This window comes from Diabrotica virgifera, chromosome 3 (assembly GCF_917563875.1).
Source record: "Diabrotica virgifera virgifera chromosome 3, PGI_DIABVI_V3a".
Taxonomy (NCBI): Eukaryota; Metazoa; Arthropoda; class Insecta; order Coleoptera; family Chrysomelidae; genus Diabrotica; species Diabrotica virgifera.
This window is the reverse complement of record NC_065445.1, coordinates 257,223,930-257,249,651: the sequence shown is the minus strand read 5'-3', so window position 1 is coordinate 257,249,651 and position 25,722 is coordinate 257,223,930. Positions and strand designations below refer to the sequence as shown.

At 32.1% G+C, this 25,722-nt stretch overlaps 2 protein-coding genes across 2 annotated transcripts; one reads left to right on the top strand and one right to left on the bottom strand.

Moving 5' to 3' along the window:
* Window positions 1-5,281: 5,281 nt before the first annotated feature.
* Window positions 5,282-8,981, bottom strand: LOC114329674 (rRNA-processing protein UTP23 homolog). Its single transcript, XM_028278862.2, has 2 exons — window positions 8,732-8,981; window positions 5,282-5,919 (listed from the first exon to the last, which is right to left on the bottom strand). The coding sequence occupies exons 1-2, from the start codon at window positions 8,849-8,851 to the stop codon at window positions 5,302-5,304; spliced, it is 738 nt and encodes a 245-aa protein (XP_028134663.1). The 5' UTR covers window positions 8,852-8,981; the 3' UTR covers window positions 5,282-5,301.
* Window positions 8,982-9,049: 68 nt separating this feature from the next.
* Window positions 9,050-22,670, top strand: LOC114329673 (basic salivary proline-rich protein 2). Its single transcript, XM_028278861.2, has 7 exons — window positions 9,050-9,165; window positions 9,224-9,493; window positions 12,839-12,960; window positions 13,082-13,326; window positions 13,848-14,107; window positions 18,325-18,584; window positions 22,392-22,670. Exons 2-7 carry the CDS (start codon window positions 9,269-9,271, stop codon window positions 22,474-22,476), a joined length of 1,197 nt encoding a protein of 398 aa, XP_028134662.1. The 5' UTR covers window positions 9,050-9,165; window positions 9,224-9,268; the 3' UTR covers window positions 22,477-22,670.
* The last annotated feature ends 3,052 nt before the right edge of the window (window positions 22,671-25,722 follow it).

The following is a 25,722-nucleotide window of genomic DNA, read 5'->3' as shown; positions in this document are numbered from 1 at the left end:
ATATGGTTCTATTGTCTGGTCACCTAGTTATGCATATCAAATCCTAAATATTGAAAAGGTTCAAAACAAATTTTTACGTTTTGCAGCTTTTAAGATGGGTTTAACAGTTAGAAATTATACTTTATGACAATATATTAATGCGATTAAATTTACAAACTCTTGAACGCAGAAGAGTCATGTTGGATATTTGTTATCTTCGCAAAATTATCTCTGGTGTTATTAACTCCGAAGAATTGATAAGTCTTGTGTGCTTTAATATACCTGCTAGATTGACACTAAATCCACAAATATTCAAAGAACAACGGCATGCTCCAAATTATGGTCAATATGCACCAATTAGTAGATTGACCCTGTATGGAAACAAGTTTAGTCATCTAATAGATCTGTTTGGTTCTTCAATTTCCTCTATTAAACAAGAACTCGTGCGTCTTGAATTTTGAATTTGAAAAAAAAAATTAAATAGATTTAACTGTTGTGACAGAATCAGTTGTCTTCGTCATTTGAAAATAATTTATATTCTTTTTTATTTTTTTCTGTTTGTGTTTTATAGTTGTAGTTTTACATGTATCTAATTTTTATATTTTCATTATTATGACGAAAGCTCTGCTTTATTGTATTTTGTATGTATTGGGTTTATCCCGTTGATGAATAAATAAATAAATAAATAAATAAAATTTTACAATTTTATGGACAAAGCTTACAAAGAGTCGAAAAAAAACAACATATTACAGTTTACTGAAATTATTACAAAATAAAAAATAATGAAATAAAACAAAACAATCTATTGCAAAATTTAAACAAATTGCAAATTACCTAATACAACATTAAGAACTAATAAGATCTGCGTATAACAGCCAAATATAGATGATAATAATAATAAACCTAATAAACTCTAACAAATCAAAGTAGAAAAATAGATTTGAATTGTTGAGAGTCATTGTTTGAAAACAGATGCAGTTTTTTCAAGCCAAGGGTGAATGGACATTGAAAATGAGCTTAAACAAAGAAGGTCTGTTCTATGGTATAACGGCGAGCGGCTGGCAAATAGATATACATAAATACAATTTATAGATGAAAAACAGATTACACGATAATATATCCAAAAATAGACACTGTTTCAAAAATTCAAAGGTAAAGTGATTACAAAAATTGCAATTTGGCATTATACATTATACAATGTCTCACACACAGCCAACGGTGAATGCACAATGAAAGGTAGCTTGAAAACAAAAAAAGCTCTGTTGTTATGGAATAACGGCGAGCGGCAGAGAATAGAAAATAGATAAATATAATTTATATAAATATAATATATATAAAGATTCCATTACACGAAAATGTCGATATCCGAAAAATAATGATAACTGTTTCAAAGCGTTTTAAGAGTGAAATAATTGTTCAATTTTTTTAAATGGAATTTTGTTTCGACATGCCGCGCTGGGGCCTCTGAATGTCGGGGGCCCCGTATAATTGATACGACGGTAGCTACGCCTCTGAATACTTTGGACAATAAGTTCGTGAAATTCTTAATTTTGTTTTTGTCAAAATGGCCATGTTGTAATGTACTTTCAGATAATTTAACAAAAACTTCCATATAGGATAAAAGTTCATCAATTAAAACTTTTGTTACGTTTCATTAAAGAGGGGCATAAGTCTAGAACTAACTCCATTTTCAGACTTAAATTTTTGTTTGCCTTTTATGTTGACTTGTGGTATATAAAGATCTGACCTTTTCATTTAATATATTTAAAATGTGTCAAGAAATAAAATGGCACCACAGGGTGATATTTAAAAAATGTGTCACTTTTTCCCCTTTTTAAATGACAGGTTCAATTATGAAGGAGTTAAATATTCTTGGATATATTATATTCTGTTATACACTCTGGGTCAAAATTAACCGGCCACCTTAAAAATGGGTCATTTTTGATATCTTATATCTCCTAAACCTGTTGTCCGATTTAAGTGATTTTTTTAATATGTTATAGCTTTATTCCTTGACAATATCGTTATAATAATATTGTTGCTTAACAGGTAAATTTTCGTTGTATACCGGGTGTACGAATCAAACTGTGTTTTTTTCTTAAAGTTTGCATCACCCTGTGGAATATTCTACCATTTGTAGAATACTGAAATTAAAACCTAACTATAGCCTCATGCTTTCTCAACATTTTGTTGTTTGATTGATTCGCTTATGTTGAATAATAAAAAAGTTAGGTGCTTTAACAACTAGACATGTTTTTATCAATACAGCGTGTTTTTAAAAAATTTTGGCAAAGTTTAAGGGGTAATTCTGCATGAAAAATAATGACAGTTTGCTTTATAAACTTATGTCCGCAAATGCTTCGTTTCCGAGATAGGGAGTGTTTAAATTTTTCTGACTAACTGACGATTTATTTATTACTTTAAAACCGGTTGAGACATGCATATGAAAGGACCAGGCAACACTCCTTATGGAAAAGTGGTCCCGGTCAAATTTGATGAAAGTTTGGTCAATGATACTTCTTGATGTGTAGATTAAAAAAGTCCATGGCACCTGGGTCTAAATAACTACTATTCTCGAGTTACAGCCTTCTGAAGTTATTGGATTTGAGTGCTCGGTTTACGTTAAGTGCACTAATTTACGGTCAAGTGAACGAAAATATTTATTATTAGAAGAAGAGAAACTCATGTTCTTCATACATACTTGCGTGTTGTATATGAATTCGTGGTCAGAAATAGTTGGATCGTATTTTAGTCTTCAGAAAACCTCCGAAAAGTCTTCAGAAAACTAAAGAAGTGCGGTATAAAAGGTGCTGCTAGATCGATATAAGCATTATCATGTTTTCATGAATGCTTCTCAGTTATGGAATACCCGCAAAACTACAGTTCCGCCTTATCTTTAGAAAACTACTGAACAGTGGCGGATCTAGGGGGGATGGGGGTAATTCCACTCGTAACATGTTCCAGAATAATTAAAGAAAAAATTGTTGAAACATAAAAAATACATTAGTTGACATGAAACTTGTCCCGAATATCAGATATAAGACAGGTACATAACATGGACTTGATTTCAATACAAAAAAAAACAAAGTAAATGGTAGTTTGTAAATGCTAAATATTAATTACAATTGTCTATGGAAAAATCGGGATTAAATCATCTTCGACTATTCGTATGTCAACATTTTGCTGATTTCGGTTAGATACATCATACGTCGTGCTAACTAACGACCTATCAGGATACTTAACATTGGGTTGATGTCTTGCAAAGCCTAAAAACCATAACACACTGGTGATATGAGCACAAATACCTACAGTTCTCGCACCAGATTGACAGGTACAGTAGTACCCGTTAATCGGTTCTTCTACAGGCTCATCTTCATCATTATCTTCATCAACCGTATAGGAACTGAATACTTGGTGTTTTGTAGCTTGCGGAAACCTAGAAAATATTCGAACTCTTATGAATCCCGGTTTATTCATATTCTCATCAATTTGAAACTCTTCGTCATTTTCTCTTATTATTTTATCTTATATGTAAGATGGTGCCAGTTTAATTTGATATATCCCAATCGTAAGGTCTTTTAGATAGTCTAAGTCGAAAACAGGAAAGTTAGCAAAATCATGATTATGAAGCCTTCTCCATTGACCATTTCTTCTATATGATTATACCTAAGTATGAATATTATAGTTGTTATAAAAATAACCCTACAAAATTATTCTCCATAATATTTTGTATTAAAAAGCTCATCATTATTGGCTGTAGAACCCCTGGTGGACCTCGGTCTGTCGAGAATCAGCTTACATTCCATTCTATCCTCCGCCTTGGTTTTCCAATTTCGTACTCTTAACACCCGTAACTCATCTTCTCTGGTCCTTAAATCGTACTCTGGGCCATGGGCGCCGATACCCATGGGCAGGGGGACCGTGACCCCCCTGGCTTTTCGGGTGCTTTGAATTATATATGGTTATTGTATACAAAATATAATGTGCAACATCTTCACGTTTGCCAACCCCTTAAAAATTTTTATATGGGCGCCCGTGCTCTGGGCTTACGTCTTTTCGTCACACTATCCGCTTTTTGGTTATAAATGTGTTTTGATGGCTCCATCTCGTTCATTTTCGTTAAATAAAGTTATTTCATTAATTCTGAAACATGTTACCGGTGGAATTACCCCTATCCCCCTAGATCAGCTACTGTTCAGTAGTTTTCTAAAGATAAAGCCGAACTGCAAATTCCATTTTGACCAAAAATTCATATACAACACGCAAGTATGTATGAAGAACATGAGTTTCTCTTCTTCTAATAATAAATATTTTCGTTCACTTGACTGTAAATTAGTGCACTTAACGTAAACCGATCACCCGAATCCAATAACTTCAGAAGACTGTAACTCGAGAATAGTAGTTATTCAGACCCAGGTGCCATGGACTTTTTTAATCTACACATCAAGAAGTATCATTGACCAAACTTTCATCAAATTTGACCGGGACCACTTTTCCACAAGGAGTGTTGCCTGGTCCTTTGGTGGGTAGTTATTACACATTTTTTGGCATACAATTAAGCATTTAATATTCACCATTGGTATGCGCGCCAATGGTGAATATTAAATTCTTATTTGTATGTCGAAAAATATGCAATAACTACGTCATAAAATCCACCAAAATTCCATTTGCATATCTCAATCGGTTTTAAAGCAATAAATAAATCGTCAGTTGGTCATAAAAATTTCAACACACCCTATCTCGGAAACGAAGCATTTGCGGACATAAATTTATAAAGCAAACTGTCATTATTTTTTCATGCACAATTACCCTTTAAACTTTGCCAAAATTTTTTGAAAACACCCTCTATTGATAAAAAAACATGTCTAGTTGTTAAAGCACCTAACTTTTTTATTATCCAACATAAGCGAATCAATCAAACAACAAAATGTTGAGAAAGCATGAGGCTTATAGTCAGGTTTTAATTTCAGTATTCTACAAATGCTAGAATATTCCACAGGGTGATGTGAACTTTGAGAAAAAAACACAGTTTGATTCGTACACCAGGTATACAATGAAAATTTACCTGTTTAGCAACAATATTATTATAACGATATTGTCAAGGAATAAGGCAATAACAGGTTTAATAAGACAACAGGTTTAGGAGATATAAGACATCAAAAATTACCGGTTAATTTTGGCCCAGAGTGTATTTATCTATATTTGTCTCATTAAACTTCTCTTTTTTAAATACTTACAACTTTGTCTCTATGGAAATGAAAAATGAAAAGGAATTCTCTATGTACAAAATAAAATACATAAATAAAAGAAGAAAAGATACCTTTAATTTACTTTCTTTTCTAATAACACTTCTTTTACATGTTTGGCTAATTTGATTCTTTTCCGCTTTTTCTTTTCCTTCTCAGGTTGGCCCTCTTTCTTTACAATTGGAGTCTGTACATTTGGCTTTTTGGTTTTCTTTTTACAAGAGAGTGGATTCACCCCCTTTTTCTTCTTTTTCTTGGGTCTTTTATCATTTCCACTTTGCTTTTTAATTTCCTCTAATGCCTTCTTTTCAAAATCTGTCAATGTTGATAACTTGTTTTCAGCTTCCTTGGTAGAGACTTCGGAAGGCTTTTCAAGCACTGGAGTTTTAAGATGTAAATATAATAACGGAACGCCTGGAATCTGTCTGACTTTTTCCTGCAAATCCCTATCTTGTGTTCCAATAATATAATGGTTTTCATTAGATTTTCCTAGCATTTTTAAAAAGCATTTGGATCCTGCAATTGGATTACCTTCGTGACCACATTTGTGTACACCATACTGCTTCAGAATAATTAGGGCACCATTCAACTTAGCACCCAAGTTTTCCATTTCTATGATTGCACATTGAGTAGTCAGTAACTTAACTTCTCCTTGAAGATATCTTGGAATATTGTCAGCAATATTTATTTTGTTCTGTAACACAACAAAATGAATTGTAAGTCCATGCATATACAAAACTATATCGTCAGCCTATTGCCAAAACCAGCTAACTCCACTTTTCAAACGTTTGAGCTAGAATATTGTAAATAATAAAATAATATTTTATTTTAACAGACACTTGATGCTAACAACTTTATTTTAACAGACACTAAATGCTGATAACTTTATTACTAGCGGACCAGATAAGCGGCGATATATTTTACACTGTCTGTATGAATAACATTTTACTGGTCTGTTGTGTCAATCAGCACTACTCAACAAGTTTTCGTTTATTCGTTTTAATATTTTATTGCAATAGTACGGAATATACAGTGCGCTGGAATAAGTGTTACCCCCTTAATAACTTATTAATTTTTAGCACATAAGCAAAACGCTCGGACAGGTCGATTTTTAAAATAATCATAGTATATTATAGCATCATTGGTTCGAACTTTATGTGGTCCCTCTTCAGGTGACAGTGATAACTTTGATTTTTTTAAATGGGAAAGTACATCATGTGATACCTCATTTAAAAGTTTTTGAAAGACTTATTACAAAAATGTATAATGCTTTAATCCTTTTTGAGACCGTAGGCGCAAAATTTCGGTCGAAATATTGTGAAATGTATTCATTTTTTTCGAATCCTGAAAAAACTAATAAGTATTTTTGAAAAATTTAAACGCAGAATGAAATATTACAATATTATCGACGGTCAAAAGTCCCTGAGAACTCCTATAATGGTTATTTTAATAAGTCACAGGGGTGAAAAAAAAGAAAATTTGGTCGCATTTTTTATTTTAAATATATCATTCAAAAGAAATTTTTGTTTATTCTAAGGGACTTTCAGCCCTCGGTAATAATGTAATCTTTTATTCTGCGTTTAAATTTTTCAAAAATACTTATTAGTTTTCTCAGGATTCGAAAAAAATGAATGCGTTTAAAAACAATTTAATCGAAATTTTGTGCCTACGCTCTTAAAAAGGATTAAAGTACAGTACAACCTGCCATATCCGGACCTGTCATATCCGGACCTCCCCATATCCGAACGGTTCTGCGCCGTCCGGATCTACCGAAATCTACCAAGAAAGGCAGTCCTGCTGTTGGACAACGCACTAAAAGAAGAACTAAAAGATGGCGAAATAATGTATTATAGAATCTATAAAACGTGTCTATCGACGAAAGTTATTGACGGCGTTGATTACTGGAATGTATGAAGGAGAAAACGTTTCAGAGACTATAAAAGAAGTAGTGGTCTTGATATCAGGATTTTTTCATATCTGGATCGGTCTGTCACCACATTGATCCGGATATGGCAGGTTTCACTGTATTATACATTTTTGTAATCAGTATTTCAAACACTTTTAAATGAGCTATCACATGATGTACTTTCCCATTTAAAAAAATCAAAATTTTGCCTGTCACCTGAAGAGGGATCGTGTAAAGTTCGAAACATTGATGTTATAATATACTTTTGCTGTCCGACCTGTCCGAGTGTTTTGCTTATGTGCTAGAAATAAATAGGTTATTAAGGGGGGGTAACACTTATTTTTTTTTTAATTTCTTGTGACATATCATATAATGTAGGTTTAGCCAATAATCAAAGTTATGCCTTTACAAAACCATATTATTTAAAAAATATAAAGAGTACCATGTGTCATAATTATTATAATCTCCTTAATACAAGTAAAAAAAAATGTTTAGTAAATGTATTTCTTAAATCCAACCAATCATTGGAAAATGATTCATGGTATTTAAAAATATCTATTAACGACACTGTTATTGACAAAGTCGATCAAATTCAAACTTGTCATCATATTACACTTCTGTTTATCGTTAAAAATTAAATGATGGTTGTGATTTGTATTGGTGTTATTTAATATTTAGCAAAATACATAATCAGCAAAAATCTTATTTAAAACATGCGAACCGTTTTTGCAATCACTACACTTGTTTAAACCTTTTGTTTTGTTGAAAACTCTGAAGTGATTTAGTGCCAGTTTGTTTCAAGGTTCTATTTAATACAGTGTCTGTAGAAAGTAAAGTCCTGGATGTATTTTATTCAAATTTGGACATACCAGCAACTTGTCAAGTATTTTCCAATTTTACTGCATGCAAATCCATTCGTATAATTTTCATTCTACGCAAAATAGAGATCTTAATGAACATTTGATGTCGACAAATAATTTCAAGTATTCGAAATATTCCGTCCCACTTCTTTTAACACGCCCTGTATATACATATTATATTCGTTTTATTTGCCTTTGACAGAGTAAAATCCAATATTCTTACTGAAAATAAAATAAAGGAAATTAAATATTTTTACTTTTCAAGTGATCGGAATTAAATATTAACGCCCTATTGTTTGAGACCCACTGATCATCTCTTAATTGCATATCGGCTGTCATAGGGTAAAAGGACAATATCGGTTTTTGGCTGATTAAAAGTGTCTTTATTGGAGAGTTTGTTGGAGCCACTTTTGATTTCCACATTTAACATGTTAAGAGCTAGACAAAATATTGAAAAAATGCCTCCCAGCCCAAGTAGCAGTCAATACGCAACGGTCCTTAGGGACCACCATGGCGTATGAGATACTTTCTATATCGGTCCCTAGGGACCGCCATCCATGGCGTTTAACATATTAAAATCTGTGTGGACTTTTCTGGTTTTGTCAGTACATTCTTTGAGGATATTTTAAGTCCAAAGGAGTACTTAACTAATAATCTACAAAAAGTAGAGTTATCTGGTTTTGGCAGTAAGCTGAAGCTATACTTGTAAGTGTATTACTATTAATTTGTATTTTACTTACATTTAATGCACAGTAACAAAATGTGCCATCAACCAACACTTGGAAGGGTTGACGAAATCCATAATTATTAATAAAGAACCTTATATGTTTATTGACTTTTTTATAACGTTTTACCTTCATTTTATAGATTAATTTCCTAAATCTAAACAGATAACAGATGGTTTAAATTTTAAATAAACATAACCCTTTCGACTTCGTTCGACTAATTTCTTCTTATTTTTATTTGTACGTGTTCTAAATATTTTTTAGATTAAAAGATATGTTTATTTGGTTTATTTACTGAAATCCTCCAAATTAAATATAAAAGAAGAGGTGGTATGACAGATGACAGTTGGCAAAGTGACAAAAAATTAGAAGCTTTCATTTAAAAAAACAATGTAAAAGATTGATACTAAATTCATCTTCAAAATAATCAAAATATGTTGGAGTAGACGGTATGAAACAGTAAGACTAAATTATCGAATACTTATAATTCATTTAATAATCTTTTAGCTATCTGGTTAATACAAAAAAAGAGAGATCTTGGCAGTGAACAAAATGTCTGCTACATTTGCGCCACAGCGTGGCCCTAAGCCTCCTCCTGATAGTAAAAGCCTTCAAAAGCTCCTGGACGAAAACGGACATTTGATCCAAGTTATACAAGAACACCAATCAAAGGGCAAATCGCAGGAAGCTATACAAATGCAGTCGCAATTACACAGAAATCTGGTGTACTTGGCAACGATAGCAGATTCTGCTCAAAATGTTACAGCTTTACTACCAGTAAGTAAAAAAAACGTTATAACTTAATACTTCGTGTATTAATTGTTATTATACATTTAATTTGAAGCTATATGGAAAGAAATAAAACTAGTTATAGTCAACTAGTTATACTGGGTGATAAACTGAATCTATTTATAATAATGATGCAGCAGCAATCAAACAGATTTACAGTAGAGCGTCGATAATCCGAACTAATTGGTACAGGGGTAGTTCGGATTATCGAACATATGTTCAAAATACATACAAAGCTCATAAACATAGTACCTATTATGTACATACGTTTTAGTTACAAGGAATAAAACACCTGTATAATAAGCAAATATATTGTATGTATTTCTGCATAAACAAAACAAAAATCCGTGGTCATATTTTGCCCATATTGTCATATTAAATCCAAAAATTCAGTCCGTGATCATATTTTTAATTTTTTTTGCGTTCGGATTAGCGATGGTTCGTATTACCAGGGTTCGGATTATCGACGCTCTACTGTATATTAAGAGAAAGATGCTGCATATAACGTGAACAGGAATAAATATTTGGAAGGAATTTACGAATTTACACATCTTGACCTCAGAGGTAAACTCAACAAACTGTCAATACTGATGGAATGGCCCCGTCCACGGGCTCCCATATAAAAATTTTCAGGGGGGGGGCAGACGTGAAGATGTTGCACATTATATTTTATATACTTCGGATAACCATATACAGTTTACAGCACCCGAAAAGCTAAGGGAGGCCACGGCACTCCCTGCCCATGGGTATGGGCGCCCATGGCCCCGTCCTATTCAAACAGTGAAGTGAGATTGCGGCCAACATACAAAAGAGAGGTCCTAGAAAGAGACAGAGCTTGTCAGGGAAAAAACACGCTGATGGAATGCATTGTGAAGTATACCGATTTTCAAGATTAAAACTATGAATTTTATGAATTAAAACTAAAATTTATGACTATGAATCTGCAATCAATCACAAACAAGTCTGGCTAATTGGCTCTGCCAAAGCCATTTTTCAAAAAAAAAAAAAAAGATTAAAACAGGTTTAAAATTAATTTGAGTAACTGAAACGGGATAATCCAATCATCGAAATATATTCAGAAGGCATATTTTGAACAAATTTGGTGCTACATATTTGCTACATTTTTTTTTATTTGTTTATTACAGGATGTCCCCATTTTTCAAAAATTTAACAAAAATAAAGTATCCTAACCATAACACAAATACTAAACTAAGTACAGTAATACCCCCAACTTACGCGATAGGTGGGACCGAGCGACAATCGCGTAAGTCGGGGTATAATTTCGTATATACAGTGTGTAATTTGAAAAGTTGCCACCCCCTATAATTTGGTCCCTATAGAAAATCTAAAAATATGCAAAAACACGTCAAATTTATTATTGAGGGGGACACAACCCCCAAAATCTTTAATGGAAAGGGGGGTTGAGTGATACCTCATTTTGAAGGTCATTAATTACCTTTTCAAAAATACCACATGCCTTATATTTCTTTTCTGTACTTTTGGAAAAATCTTGGACTCAATACTCTAAAAAATTTTGGAGTTCTGAACTCGATACTTAAAATATCTTTACGGTTTTACTTGATTTTTTCAAAAATACTTCAAAAAACACTCTAAATACTTCAACACCCTAAAAAAAATTCAATTTGGAGTTAAATACTCCAAAAAAATTTTTGGAGTTCTGAACTCGATATTTAATATCTGTACGGTTTCACTTGATTTTTCCAAAATTACTGAAGAGAAATATAATGTATGTGGTATTTTTGAAAAGGCAAATGATCTTTAAAATGAGGTATCACTCAACCCCCCTTTCCATTAAAGATTTTGGGGGTTGTGTCCGCCCCCGCTAGAGGTTAGTGTAATTTGGTTGAAAACTGGTTTATAAAATGTCCCCCTCACAAATAAATTTGACGTGTTTTTGTATATTTTTTGATATTCTATAGGGACCAAATTATAGAGGGTGGCAACTTTTCAAATTGACACCCTATATGTATGTTTGGATGACATTATTACTCTTTCAAGTCTTCTTAGATATAAACCAAATAATCCTTTTATAAAAGTAACAAACACCCACTCGATTAGACAAAACTGTAGATAAGAAATACCTAATACAAAATAAAATCGCTGATTCTGTGTGAAAAGTCCAAACATGTATGATACATTGGATGAGCAATAGTGTGTGGGTGGTAATTCTATCTCGTCAATAACTAAACGATTGTGTGGCGCTTAAATAATGAATCGACAAGATTTTAAAATCGCACATCAAATAACAAATCGAGAAGATTTGAAAATCGCATAAGTCGAGGTATTACTGTATTAAATAATTAATAAATTTTGTACAACAAATGATTATAATTTAAGTAACTTAAATTTCCTGAAAATATTATTAAAATGAAAATCTCTGACAATTAAAATGAAAATGAAATGAAGACTCCAAGGCAAAGGTCACTCATCTTCGATTCCTAACATACTCAGTCAGGCATTGCTTAAATCTTACAGATCTTATATCCACCAGATCATAAGATTGACTAAAGTCATTTCCCAGTTTCTGAATCCTGTTAATTGGAGAGAATTTGCCATAGTTTGTGTGATAGTGTTTTATAGAAAATACGGGCATGTCTCTAAGAATTCTAGTGCTACATCTAAAGTTGATAAGACTTAATAAATCAGAACAGTCGGTGGTATGGTCAAGTAGTTTATAGAGAAAAATGAAATCACATTTAATTCTGTAGTCTTCTGAGCTAATATTTAGCCTTGACCTTAGTTCCAACAAAGACATGTTCTTGTAAGTTTAATCTATAAGCACAAATCCGGAGAAACTTATTTTGAATTTTTTCAAGGGTGTAAACTATGGTTAAAATAGTATGGGGACCATACTATAGAAGCATAAGACAGGATGCTAAAGACGAAAGTAAGATATAAAATTCTATATGCGGAAAGATCTCGAGAGTTTCTTATGATAAAACCTAGATTACGGTATGCTTTATTTGACAAATAATTGTTAATGTGTGGGGTAAATGACAAGGAACTGTTAAATAACACCCCCAAATCTTTTATTTTAGTCACTCTTGATAGAAGACTTGTATTAATGTGATAGTCAAACACAACATTATTTTTAGATTTGCAAAAGGATATAACAAAACACTTATCTTTATTCAACTGGAGACAATTGGAAAGAGACCAATTGTATTGAGAAGTCAAGTCAAAGTCAAATAAAAAATAAAAAAGTTTGACTACATTTGTCTCAAAAACTAGTAAATATTTTATTATTATTATATCAAAACAACATAATAGTGACTCGCAGACTAATATCCTTCATTTTGACCACTTTTTTAGATGATTCAGTCAACAGGACCTGCACCTCCCCAGCAACCCAACCACAACCCACCACCAAATGATCAACAACATAATATGAACAATTTTAATCATCAACAGCAACCAGCTGCCCTTAATTACAGGTAAGATTAGGAAATACCATGTTATACAATATAGTCAATATGCAAAGAAGAGATCTGTCAGACTTTCCCATATAGTATTAATCACTTCAATTTTATTAATTTGTTTTCTTTTAATCAATAGGCAACAACCAGGCCCACCTCAACGTCCAGGTGGTCCTCCAGCTCCACACCCTTACCAACAAAGAGGCTATCCTCAAGGACAATACCAAAATCAGTATCCACCACAGGGTCCCAATTATCCTCCACAACCACCATATGGAGCTCCTCCAAATCAACCACCAGGATATCCTCCAAATGCTCCACAAGGCAATTACGGTCAACCACCAACAACTGCTGCTCCACATACCAATTATCCACAACAACCAGGTGAGAATGTCACTAGGTTATTCAATGACATCTCGAATATTCTGCAACCTAATACTTCTTCTTTTATGTCAAGGGATTTTTGAAATGAAGGATCAACCCATTTACTTCTTGGCATAAAAGTAAACAGTGCAACAAGTATTTTTAAGTTTTTATAAGTTTTCTTTTACTCTGGTTTCAACATATATGTCTTCCATTCCTGTTTCCTCTATTTTACTTCTGTTTTCACTTCACTGTCCACTGTTCCACCATCTCGTCCTTTTGAATTGTTTCTTACATTTTTTGATTCTTAAATTATTCTTTAATACAACTTTGAAAGCATTCCATCTTTTTTAAATGTATGTAAATGCTTTTCTTTCTTCTTTCATTTGTCTTAAATTTTTTTCAAGTATATTTTTCTCACTGTTTCCCTAAATATTTAACTAGTAAACATTTACAAACTGATATCAGTAAATAGGGAATTAGCTATTTAGGCGCTCAAAAAGTCGTATATATAGAATGAACAAAATTTGAACATTTTTTAGGTTATGGTACTCCTCCTCCCGCTACAGGAGGTGCTTCTCAGCCCAGTCCAGCTCCGGCTCCATATCAACCTCCAGCAACCCCAGCTCAAAACCAACCAGCTCAATATGGAGCTCCTCCAAATGGTGGGCATTATCCTGCTGGTAATCCTCCACAAAATTATCCACCACAAGGTTATCCGAATCCACAGGGTTACGCTCCTCCTTCTACAAACCAGCCTAATCCTCCTCAGCCTCAAAATTATTCTGCTAGTAATACTCAGGTAAGATGTGTTTTTATAGGCGAATGGCAGCAACCCCTAAAGTGACGTTATACTGACCACGAAAATCAGCTTTCAGGCGAATGACCAATTTTGGTCATTTTTTATGTTTTCGAGGTCATTGAATCCAAATATGAAGTTTATTTTTATCTAAAATTGATGGAACATGTTCAAAAATCAAATTTTATACAAAAATGCGAAAATGTTTATCTAAAATTGGTGGAATATGTTCAAAAATCAAATATTGTGCAAAAATACGAAAAATTAATCTAGATGATTGTTCAACTTTAACTCACTGTACCTTTGGTTGTTGTCAATATTTCCTTTCAAAAATTTTACTATTATCGTTGAAGTATTTAGATAACAATGAGATTTGTTGTCCGAGATGTTTAAAGAAATTAAAAGAAGAGTTGTTAATTAAACATTCTGTTGTCAGATTTCGTTAGTTTCATGTTTACTTAAAAAAGTTTGGTTAATATTTTTTGTATTTTGACAACGGCATACGATTTGGACGTCGAAACGTTAATAAAATAATTTTTTTAGTAAAATTGTGACTTATTTTCCATTAAATAGTTAATACCAAAAATGCCACAAGAGAATAGCTTCAGCACAACATTGGGTAACCAACTTTACAGTTTATAATTTTAATCAACACAGCATTAAAACATAATTCATGTTTGAGGCACTCCCCCCAAAAAACGCTTATTTCTCGAGATACTGACCACCGTGTGGTGAATGGCTAATTTTGGTCATACTTTATGTTTTTGATGGTGCTAAAAACGAAACTGAGGTTTATTTTGAATTTTAAGTGGGGGAACATTGTCAAAATCGTAATTTTACCCTGAAAATAAAAAAAATTAAATACCGTTTTTTTTAATTAAAAGTTGCACTATTTTTTTTCTATAAATTATTTTGTTCTTTGTACTCTATATTTTAAAATAAACTTGATTAAACAGCTAAATTTCAAATTTTGTCACTCAACTTTTGCGATTAAACTTTTCAATTCAGGAATCCGCACCTTTTACTTTAAAAAATTCATAATTTTTATTATAATAAGACTGAAAGAACAGGTTCCATTGTCTTCAGAAAAGTAAAAAATATATACAGGGTGCGCCAAACCTCTGGTCTTCTTTGATTACGGCTAAACTATGAGATATACAAAAAAATGTTTATAACAAAACTAATGTGTATCAAAGAGGTCTATAATTTAAAATTATTTTCAATTATACAGGGTGAGTCAGAACGACGGTATGAACCAAAGTTTTATTTTTTTAAATGGAACACCCTGTATATTAAATCATTTTTGAATATATTATTTAAAAATATGAAAAATTTGTATAAGGTCTTATAGGTCTAAAGTTAATAATTTTCGAAATATTTACATTTGTATTGAGAAAAATGGTAATATTTATAGGGTTGTGGATTATGTTTCCAAGGAAATAAAAATTTGGGTGATAGGTCATAGTTTTTAAAATATAGTGTTATTTTTAAATAATTTAATATTTTTTACTTTTAGCCATAAAATATACAGTGTGATCACTATTTGCAAATACAAAATTTTCTCATTTTTTTTAATGGGACACCCTGTATACTACTTTTGCGTTTTGTAGTAAATATTACAACCTTTCTTTTGGTATAAGGTTGTATGTACCTAGCATGTTTCGTTTTGTAGATATTTAAAAAAAACTATAGATTTTACGTGTTTGCGGATTTTTTATTTAAAAATTTTTTTGCAAAAAAAAAAAAATTATAATCTGGTTTTAGAAACATACACTAAAATATAAAATATGAAGATAAAAACGTAATTAAAGATTAAAATAAATCGTATGCTAGTACAATTCAATTGAATTTAATAACTTTAAATTATTTTACAAAAAATATTTTACCATATTAATGAATGCATAAATTAGTTACTAAATTAAATAAACAACCAAATTTTAAATCAACCGTAGTAATTTTTCTACTACAGCAACTTTCCTGTACCAAATTAATTGTTAGTTAAATTGTATTTAGTTAAACTTTTAATTTACCTGTTAAATTTACTTACATACATCTTGAGAATATAAAAATTATTATAAAGTGTGCTTTGAAACAAATGAATGTTAAATGTATCATCCAAATTATTTATTAATATAAATAGTATTTACTGGTGTCACAAAAACTGGGAATACTTTTGTAGTTGAAATTTTTGTAACAATTTTTTTATTTTAAATTTTAATTTTTTAACCGAAACATTTTTGGATATGACATTTGTTTTGGGCGAAACCATTAGAAATTATTACCAGATTTTGTGACACGAGTAGGTACATAGATACTATTTACTTCTTAATATACTTCCATAACGTTCATTTGTTTCAAAGCATACTTTATACGTTCTCAAGATGTAGGTAAATTAAAAAGTTATTAACTGATCTTACTCGTAAATACAATATAACTAACAATTAATTTGGTATAGGAAAGTTGCTGCGGTAGAAGCATTACTACGATTGATTTAAAATTTGGTTGTTTATTTAATTTAGTAACTAATTTATGTATTCATTAATATGGTAAAATATTTTTTGTAAAATAATTTAAAGTTATTAAATTCAATTGAATTGTACTAGCATACGATTTATTTTAATCTTTAATTACGTTTTTATTTTCATATTTTATATTTTAGTGTATGTTTCTAAAACCAGATTATAATTATTTTTTTTGCAAAAAAATTTTTAAATAAAAAATCCGCAAAAACGTAAAATCTATAGTTTTTTTAAAATATCTACAAAACGAAACATGCTAGGTACATACAACCTTATACCAAAAGAAAGGTTGTAATATTTACTACCAAACGCAAAACTAATATATAGGGTGTCCCATTTAAAAAAAATGAGAAAATTTTGTATTTGCAAATAGTGATCACACTGTATATTTTATGGCTAAAAGTAAAAAATATTAAATTATTTAAAAATAACACTGTATTTTAAAAACTTTGACCTATCACCTAAATTTTTATTTCCTTGGAAACATAATCCACAACCCTATAAATATTACCATTTTTCTCAATAAAAATGTAAATATTTCGAAAATGATTAACTTTAGGCCTATAAGACCTTATACAAATTTTTCATATTTTTAAATAATATATTCAAAAATGATTTAATATACAGGGTGTTCCATTTAAAAAAATACAACTTTGGTTCATACCGTCATTCTGACTCACCCTGTATAATTGAAAATAATTTTAAATTATAGACCTCTTTGATACACATTAGTTTTGTTATAAACATTTTTTTGTATATCTCATAGTTTAGCCGTAATCAAAGAAGACCAGAGGTTTGGCGCACCCTGTATATCTAAGATAAAAATTTCAGAAAAAAATATTAAAATGGAACAGAGTTGTAGCGAGTTAAAAGCAAAAAACGTGATTTAATTTTTTTTTATTTTTGGGGTAAAATTCAAAATAAACCTCATTTTCGTTTTCAGCACCATTAAAAACGTAAAGTATGACCAAAATTAGCCATTCACTACACCGTGGTTAGTATCTCGAGAAATGAGCGTTTTTTTGGGGGAATGTCACTCGTCTATAAAGTCATATACAGCTTTCGGAGCGAACCATGGCCGATAAGAGAAATCCTGTTTGTGTAGAGTTAGGTGGGCGTACTGCCGACGGCAGCGTTTCTCATTGGCCATGGTTCTTTCCGGGAGCTGTAAGTTTTTTCGTATTGCATATTTTGACTTGAAATTTTCCAGAAAACTTTTTCATGACTCATGTTTTAATGATGTGTTAGTTAAAATTATAAACAAAAAAGTTTGTCACTTAACTTTTTTGTAAACATGAAACTAACGAAATCTGGCGACAAAATTAACAACTCCTCTTTTAATTTCTTTAAACATCTCGGATAAATCTTATTGTTACCTAAATACTTCAAAGATGATACAGTAAAATTTTCAAAAGGAAATATTTACAGCTACCAAAGATACAGCGAGAGTTGAAAAATCATCAAAATTGATTGTTAGCATTTTTGCTTAAAATTTGATTTTTCAACATGTTCCACCAATTCTAGATAAAAATAAACTTCATATTCAGATTCAGCGATCTCGAAAACATAAAGAATGACCAGAATTTTCCATTAACCTATCATGGTTGCTTTTTCGATTTCTAAACCTCAAATTAGGGGTGTGCCATTTGCTTATTAGTGAGTATTTTATTCAGATTGTTTTATCATTGTGTATATTTTTAGGCGCCACCTTTTTCGTCGCCCCCAACGAACAACCAGAGCCCCGCTGTGACATCTGCTCCACCAGCCACTTCACAGCCTTATCAACAACCTCCATTCCCTCCCAATTCGCAGCCAAGTAATCCGGGCTATACTTCTCCTCCGAACCAAGGTTATCCGCCAGGCCCTGGTGGCCCTCCAAGCAACTATGGTTATCCCCCTCAGCCCGGAGGTTATCCACCTCAGCCGCAGTATGCTCAACAACCACAGAACAATTACTACAGGTTGGTATAAAGTAATAAAAAGTAAAGATACAGACATTGTATCCCTGTAAAATAAAGTTTCTTGTGATATTTCGAAAGCTTCTGGTGATATCTCCAAAGTCTCGATGGTCATTGCATCTGTAGAAAACAAAGTTTTTTGTGATATTTCGAAAGTTTTGACAACTTTGCCAAAATTGGCAAAATTACTAATTATTTAGTAATTATTTTTTTTGCAAAATTGGTAAAATTTCTGACTGAAAAAAATTATCGACTAAAATCACTAGCCAGTTGTGTCTGAGTTTAGCGAACCGACTACATGAAATGTTGTTTGGAATAAAAAATTGTGCAATTACATCCTATTAATGGAAAAAAATATTTGAAGATTTTTCTCAAATTATGGATACGACAACTTTTTCATTTATAACTCTTTTATTTTTAATTTGACGAAGAAAAGTTATTATAGAAAAGTAAAGTACCTTTATATTTCACAACATTTAAATTAGAATGATATAATTGCACATTAAAACATAATTTTTAATTCTAAACAACTTTTCATAATAGCAATTTTCCATATTATGAATTAAAATACGTAAATAAACAAAGTTTTCGTTATGATAATTCTTGCATTTTCAGCTTGTTAAATTATTAGCTTTCTTTTTCATTTTTATTATTGTTTTAATTTTATTACCTACGTGTTTTTAATTGTTATTTTAGATCTATCTTTTTGATCTAAGATAACAATTAAAAACATTAGTTTTGGACCAGATAACAGCGAAACTACAGTGTAACATTCCATGGTACTTAATGTATGCTGATGATGTCGTGTTAGTAGAAAAAAGTGAAAGAGACTTAGAACAAAAACTTGAAAAATTGTAGAGGCAAGTTCTGGAGGAAAAAGGTTTAAAACTTAGTAGGACAAAAACAGAGTATTTGGAATGTTCATTTAAAGATGGAGTTACTACAAATAAAATGGTATCTTTGGATGGTGAACTGATTGTGAAAAGCAATAGTTTTAAGTACCTGGGATCGGTATTACAGAGTAATTGAGAAATACACTCACCGGCAGAGAAAACGGGCACCCCAAAAAATGGGTCATTTTTAATGTCTTGTATTTCCTAAACCTGATGTCCGATTTAAGTAATTTTTTTAATATGTTATAGCCTTATTCTTTATCAATATAAAGCTGTATAAGCTGTAATAATATTGTTGCTAGACAGGTACATTGTCATTGTATACAGGGTGTACGAATCAAACTGTGTTTTTTTCTCAAACTTTGGAACACCTTGTGGAATGTTCTAGCTTTTATAAAATACTAAAATTAAAACCCAACTATAGCCACAGATTTTCTTAACATTCTGTTTTTTTATTCATTCGCTTATGTTGGATAATAAAAAAGTTAGGCACTTTAACAACTACCCCTGTTTTTCGTCAATACAGGGTGTTTTTCAATAAGTACGGCAAGCTTTAAGGGGTAATTCTGCATGATAAAATAATGACAGTTTGCTTTATAAACTTATGCCCGCAAATACTTCGTTTCTGAGATAGGGGGTGTTGAAATTGTTCTTACAAACTGACGATTTATTTATTGCTCTAAAACGGTTTGTGATATGCAAATGAAATTTGGTAGATTTTAAGAGCTAGTTATTGCGCATTTTTTTGGCATACAATTGAGAATTTTATATTCACCATTGGCGTGCATACGGGATATATCTAAAATATTTATACCCGTATGCACGCCAATGGTGAATATAAAATTCTTAATTGTATGCCAAAACATGCGCAATAACTACCTCTTAAAATCTACCAAATTTCATTTGCATATCACAAACCGTTTTAGAGAAATAAATAAATCGTCAGTTTGTAAGAATAATTTCAACACCCCCTATCTCGGAAACGAAGCATTTGCGGGCATACGTTTATAAAGCAAACTGTCATTATTTTATCATGCAGAATTACCCCTTAAAGTTTGCCGTACTTATTTAAAAACACCCTGTATTAACGAAAAACAGGGGTAGTTGTTAAAGTGCTTAACTTTTTTATTATCCAACATAAGCGAATGAATCAAAAAACAGAATGTTAAGAAAACCTGAGGCTATAGTTTGGTTATAATTTCAGTATTTTATAAAAGCTAGAACATTCCACAGGGTGTTCCAAAGTTTGAGAAAAAAACACAGTTTGATTCGTACACCCTGTATACAATGACAATGTACCTGTCTAGCAACAATATTATTACAGCGATATTGATAAAGAATAAGGCTATAACATATTAAAAAATTACTTAAATCGGACATCAGGTTTAGGAAATACAAGACATTAAAAATGACCCATTTTTTGGGGTGCCCGTTTTCTCTGCCGGTGAGTGTAGATGGAGATGCATGCAGTAGAATTAGGGCTGGATGGATGAAGTGGAAAGAAGCGAGTGGTGTGTTGTGTGACAGAAAAATTCCAATGAAGCTGAAGGGAAAATTCTATAAAACAGCCATAAGGCCGGCTATGATGTACGGAACTGGATGTTGGGCAGTGAAGAAGAAAGAGGAACAACAAATGTTTGTGGCGGAAATGAGAATGCTTAGATGGATGAGTGGAGTGACAAAGAAGGATAAAATTAGATATGAGTATATTAGGGGAAGTCTAGGTGTGGCACCAATTGATGCCAAAATGAGAGAGCATAGGTTAAGATGGTTTGGTCATGTTCAACGTCGAGACGTTAATCACCCAATACGGAGAATAGCTGAAGTGCAGATTCCCGGAAGGAGTAGGAGAGGAAGACCAAAGAAGACCTGGGGGGAGACGATAAGGCAGGACATGTTGGTAAAGGGGATTGACATTGATATGACCGAAGATAGAATTATGTGGAGAAATGCAATTAGGGAAGCCGACCCCGCATAGGGATAAGGCAAAGAGAATGATGATGATCTATGTTTTTGATAATTTTGTGCTGCTTTATATTTGATATTAAATTTGATTTATTAAATTAATAAAATTCCGCACAATCTCCTGGGACAACCTGAAGCAGCGTTCTATGTTAAATATTCACTTGATTTCTATCTAAAAACAAATCAAAACATAAACATAACCTTACAATCCTTAACATAACTACAGAGTTATCTCATAACTTGAGGTTTAACGTCGGTCGCGTTATAAAGTGACAGTTGATATATCAGAAAACTCAAGAACTGTCAAGAAATAACGCAAGTAGTTAAGTTAAATATGATACATCACACCAATTCGAGGATTATAACTTAACTACAGGATAACTTTACGTTATATTTAACGTGAGTGATTCATCACAGTGCTGAAAATCTGCTATTTTTGCCTCTTATGAATTTTCTTTGTTATGGATATTTAAAGCAAAGTTAACTTGTCAATTCATTCGAAGAGTAAATTATATTTATTTGATAAATAAAATAAGTCTTTTTGACATTGGTGAAATATGGCTGTCAGTTTCATTGGTTGAATAACTTTATTCATCAAATAAACTACTATTTTTCGTTGGTGAAGCAACAAACGTTGGTGAATTAGCGTTTCATTGTACCTTTGAAATAATTTTCGACTTGGGCGTCGAAACGTTAATAAAATCATTTTTAGGTAAAATTGTGGCTTATTTCCCATTTGAATATACTTGATTATAAAAATGCCACAAGAAAATAGCTTCAGAACAACACCTTTGAAATAGTTATAAACATGCTTTGAACCCAAGTGTTTGAAAGATTTTTTAAGTAAGACTTCAGACTTCAGGACCTATAACAATGCTTTAATTTATCCCATTTTCTCCGTAGTAATTCCAATCATAGTAATTACTTGCTTCTTTTTTCTTCTTTTTTACAGGCCACCGGCAGCACAAGGACCGCCTGGAGCCCCTCCTCAAGGTGGATATCCGTATAACTATCCCCCTCAGCCAAATCCTCAATAAGATGTGAAGTAGTAGAGTTTTATTTAATTGATGTGCCGTTTTTTACTGATTTTATATGTATTGAGAAGTGAAAAGGTGTTACTAGAATAAGAATTAAAGATATTATATTATCTATTCATTGTGAGAAAATCTAGTAGACGGTGTTAGGGTTAATAGTTTTGATTTGTATATAGAGAATATACTTTTTTTACTTATCTTGTCGTTTTAATACATATTATTACTGATAGCAAAAATTAATATTGAAACGCTATGGACTAAATCAACAAAGATATTTACAGAAGGTGGTTAATAAAGAAGATACAAAGAACCTTTCATTTTTCTGCAAAATCCAGTGAAAGTTTTGATTTTGGCTATCATCAAAATCGACGTAATGAATCATAAATTGGGTTCTATACCACCTAGCCCTGGCCTTCCCCAGCATCCGCCTCCAAGTATCTATGCCACTGGCTGCTCTCCTCAAGTTATCCACCCTCAATATCTCTTTAGCATCGGTTCTTACTTCGTCTATCCACCTCTTCCTTGGTTTTGCTACTGGTCGATGTCCCACCATAGTTCCACTTAGCGTTCTACTAGGTGTTCTGTCAAATGGTCCTCCGAAAGGGAGGTTGGGCGATGGGCCAACTACTCATCCCTGGAAAAAATACTTCTTCTTGTGCCACTCCTATCGGAGATTGGAAATCATCAAAGCTATCCTGATCTTGTTTACAGCTGACCACTAAAGAGTTAATTTGTGGTGCAGCCAAATCTCTCCAAATTCTGAAACCATGACATTCTTCTACGGCCTGGATTCCGTTTTTCTTCTATTTTTCCTTGAATTATATTTTGAAGTAATGCTTATTTATGTCCTCCCATCAGGTGACCCAAATATCACTAGAATAATACTACAGTTACAGAACCAACAGATGAGCCTCGAAGTTTTTAAGATATTTGCAAAAAATGCAAAATTATTATCTACAACTACCTCGGCAGCATAATAAATGAAGAATGGACCAACAACCAAGAGATAAGAGCTCGAATCCGAAAAGCTAGATCCACCTTCAAAAAGATGGGGTCTTCTTCAAGAACCATAACCTCACTTTTGGTATAAAAGTAAGATTGCGGCGATGCTGTCCTGTCTTCTCTGGCTTTTTTATGGTGTTGAATCGTGGACGTTGAACGAAGATATGTGCAGAAAATTGGGAGCATTTCAGATGTGGCTATGTCTGAGAATACTTAAAATCCCGTGGACTGACCGAATCACAAATGAGGTAGTCAGAAGAATGAAGGAAAAACGGGAGGTACGACTTACTGACCACCATTAAATCTCGAAAGTTACAATACTTCGGACACATGCGGAACGAATCCAAATATGCCCTCCTACAAACCATCCTGCAAGGAAAAGTATTTGGAAAGCGAGGTCCAGGAAGTAGAATAACATATTGATTGAAGAACCTCAGAACCTGGTTCAATACAAAGTCTGTGCAGCTTTTCCAAACTGCTGCAGATAAGATAAAGATTGCCATGATGATCGGTAACATTCGTCAAGGATAGTCACATCAAGAAAAAGAATCTCAAAATTATTTACTGCACAAAAAATTCTTATAGAACATTTTTTGCTTCGAATTTGTCCCTCTATCGAATATTTTTTGTTATTTATAAAAAAAAAATTCAATATCCAAAGAGGTGATATCTACGTTAAGGGTAAAAGACATCCACACTATATATCTTTTATTTTTTGGGCCCTAAAAAAACAACATTGACCAATGTGCAACCATATCGTCGCCTGCATGCAATAGTGGCATAACTCAAAAATTGACAAAATTGAGTTTACCAGAGTGCTTGTAAAACACTATTTTATAGCATTCAAGAACGGCACAATAACACTTTTACAAATTACCTACAGAAAACAGATGTGCTATTGTGGCGTATTATCGATTTTGATAAGTTTTTATCGATACCAACTTTCTGTGCAATATCGATAATTTTGAGTTATGCTGTCATAGTAGAACATTGTAGATTTTTAACACTCTCCCCAATACACCAAAATCATTTTTTTATTAACAATCCTAATAGCAATAAAAAAAATCATGACATCTAAACTTTAACCACCTGTTCTGTCTAAACTTCCTGTTTTTGAGTTGTGCCTCTCTGCATGAGGAGACGATATGGTATATTAAGAGTGGTGAATAAAAGCTTATTTTTCGTCTCCTTTCTCAAAACTCGTACTTCTCAGAAATATCGGAAAGCTAAATAGACCGGGCAGTATCGTCGCCCCCGCTAGCGAAATTATTCCGATTCGATTTTTTTGCACAAACTTACTCAAAAAGAGGTCCTTATAACATACCCACAGGGTGCCGGCCGGTGCCGTGGTCGAAAAATTGTTTAAACAATTTTTTTAAACAAATTCACAAAAATAATTTTTTCATTTCGAACAAAAATTTTTTAGATAAATTGGCTTATTCTGAGCAAAAAAGGTCTCGTCATTTTTTTCTAAAATTGATTGTTGTCGAGTTATATGCGATTAAAAATTTGAAAAATGCGAAAATGGCCATTTTTAAGGCTTAATAACTCGAGTAAACATTATTATTATGAAATTCAAAAAGTGACCAAATTAAGTTTCAAACCCCTTCTTCAAGGTCCTAAAGAGATCTTTGTGATTATTTTATTACAAAGCTGTTATTTTTAATTATTAACAATTAGCGCTATAGTCCAGGATGTATCCGTCGCCCCCGTTAGTGAAATTATTCCGATTCCATTTTTTTGCAGAAACTTACTCAAAACGAGGTCCTTATAATATATCCACAGGGTGCCGGGCGGTGCCGTGGTCGAAAAATTGTATAAACAATTTTTTTTAAACAAATTCACAAAAATGTTTTTTTTATTGCAAACGATTTTTTTTTTAGATAATTTGGGTTATACTAAGCAAAAAAGGTCTCTTGTGATTTTTCTCTAAAATTTATTGTTGTCGAGTTATATGGCCATTTTCGCATTTTTCAAATTATAAATTGCGTATAATTCGACAACAATCAATTTTAGAAAAAAATCACAAGAGACATTTTTTGCTCAGAATATCCAAATTATCTAAAAAAAAAATTGTTCGAAGTGAAAAAATTATTTTTGTGAATTTATTTTAAAAAAATTGTTTAAACAATTTTTCGACCACGTCACCACCCGGCACCCTGTGGATATGTTATAAAGACCTCGTTTTGAGCAAGTTTCTGCAAAAATATGGAATCGGAATAATTTCACTAACGGAGGGGGACGATA

Coding starts and splice junctions, on each gene's coding strand:
- LOC114329674 (XM_028278862.2), bottom strand. CDS start 8,851: ATGAAGGTAAAACGTTATAAAAAAGTCAATAAACATATAAGGTTCTTT. Junction 5,920..8,731: donor TTTGTTACTGTGCATTAAAT/GTAAGTAAAATA, acceptor GTTGTGTTACAG/AACAAAATAAATATTGCTGA.
- LOC114329673 (XM_028278861.2), top strand. CDS start 9,269: ATGTCTGCTACATTTGCGCCACAGCGTGGCCCTAAGCCTCCTCCTGAT. Junction 13,327..13,847: donor CAATTATCCACAACAACCAG/GTGAGAATGTCA, acceptor AACATTTTTTAG/GTTATGGTACTCCTCCTCCC. Junction 14,108..18,324: donor ATTCTGCTAGTAATACTCAG/GTAAGATGTGTT, acceptor GTATATTTTTAG/GCGCCACCTTTTTCGTCGCC.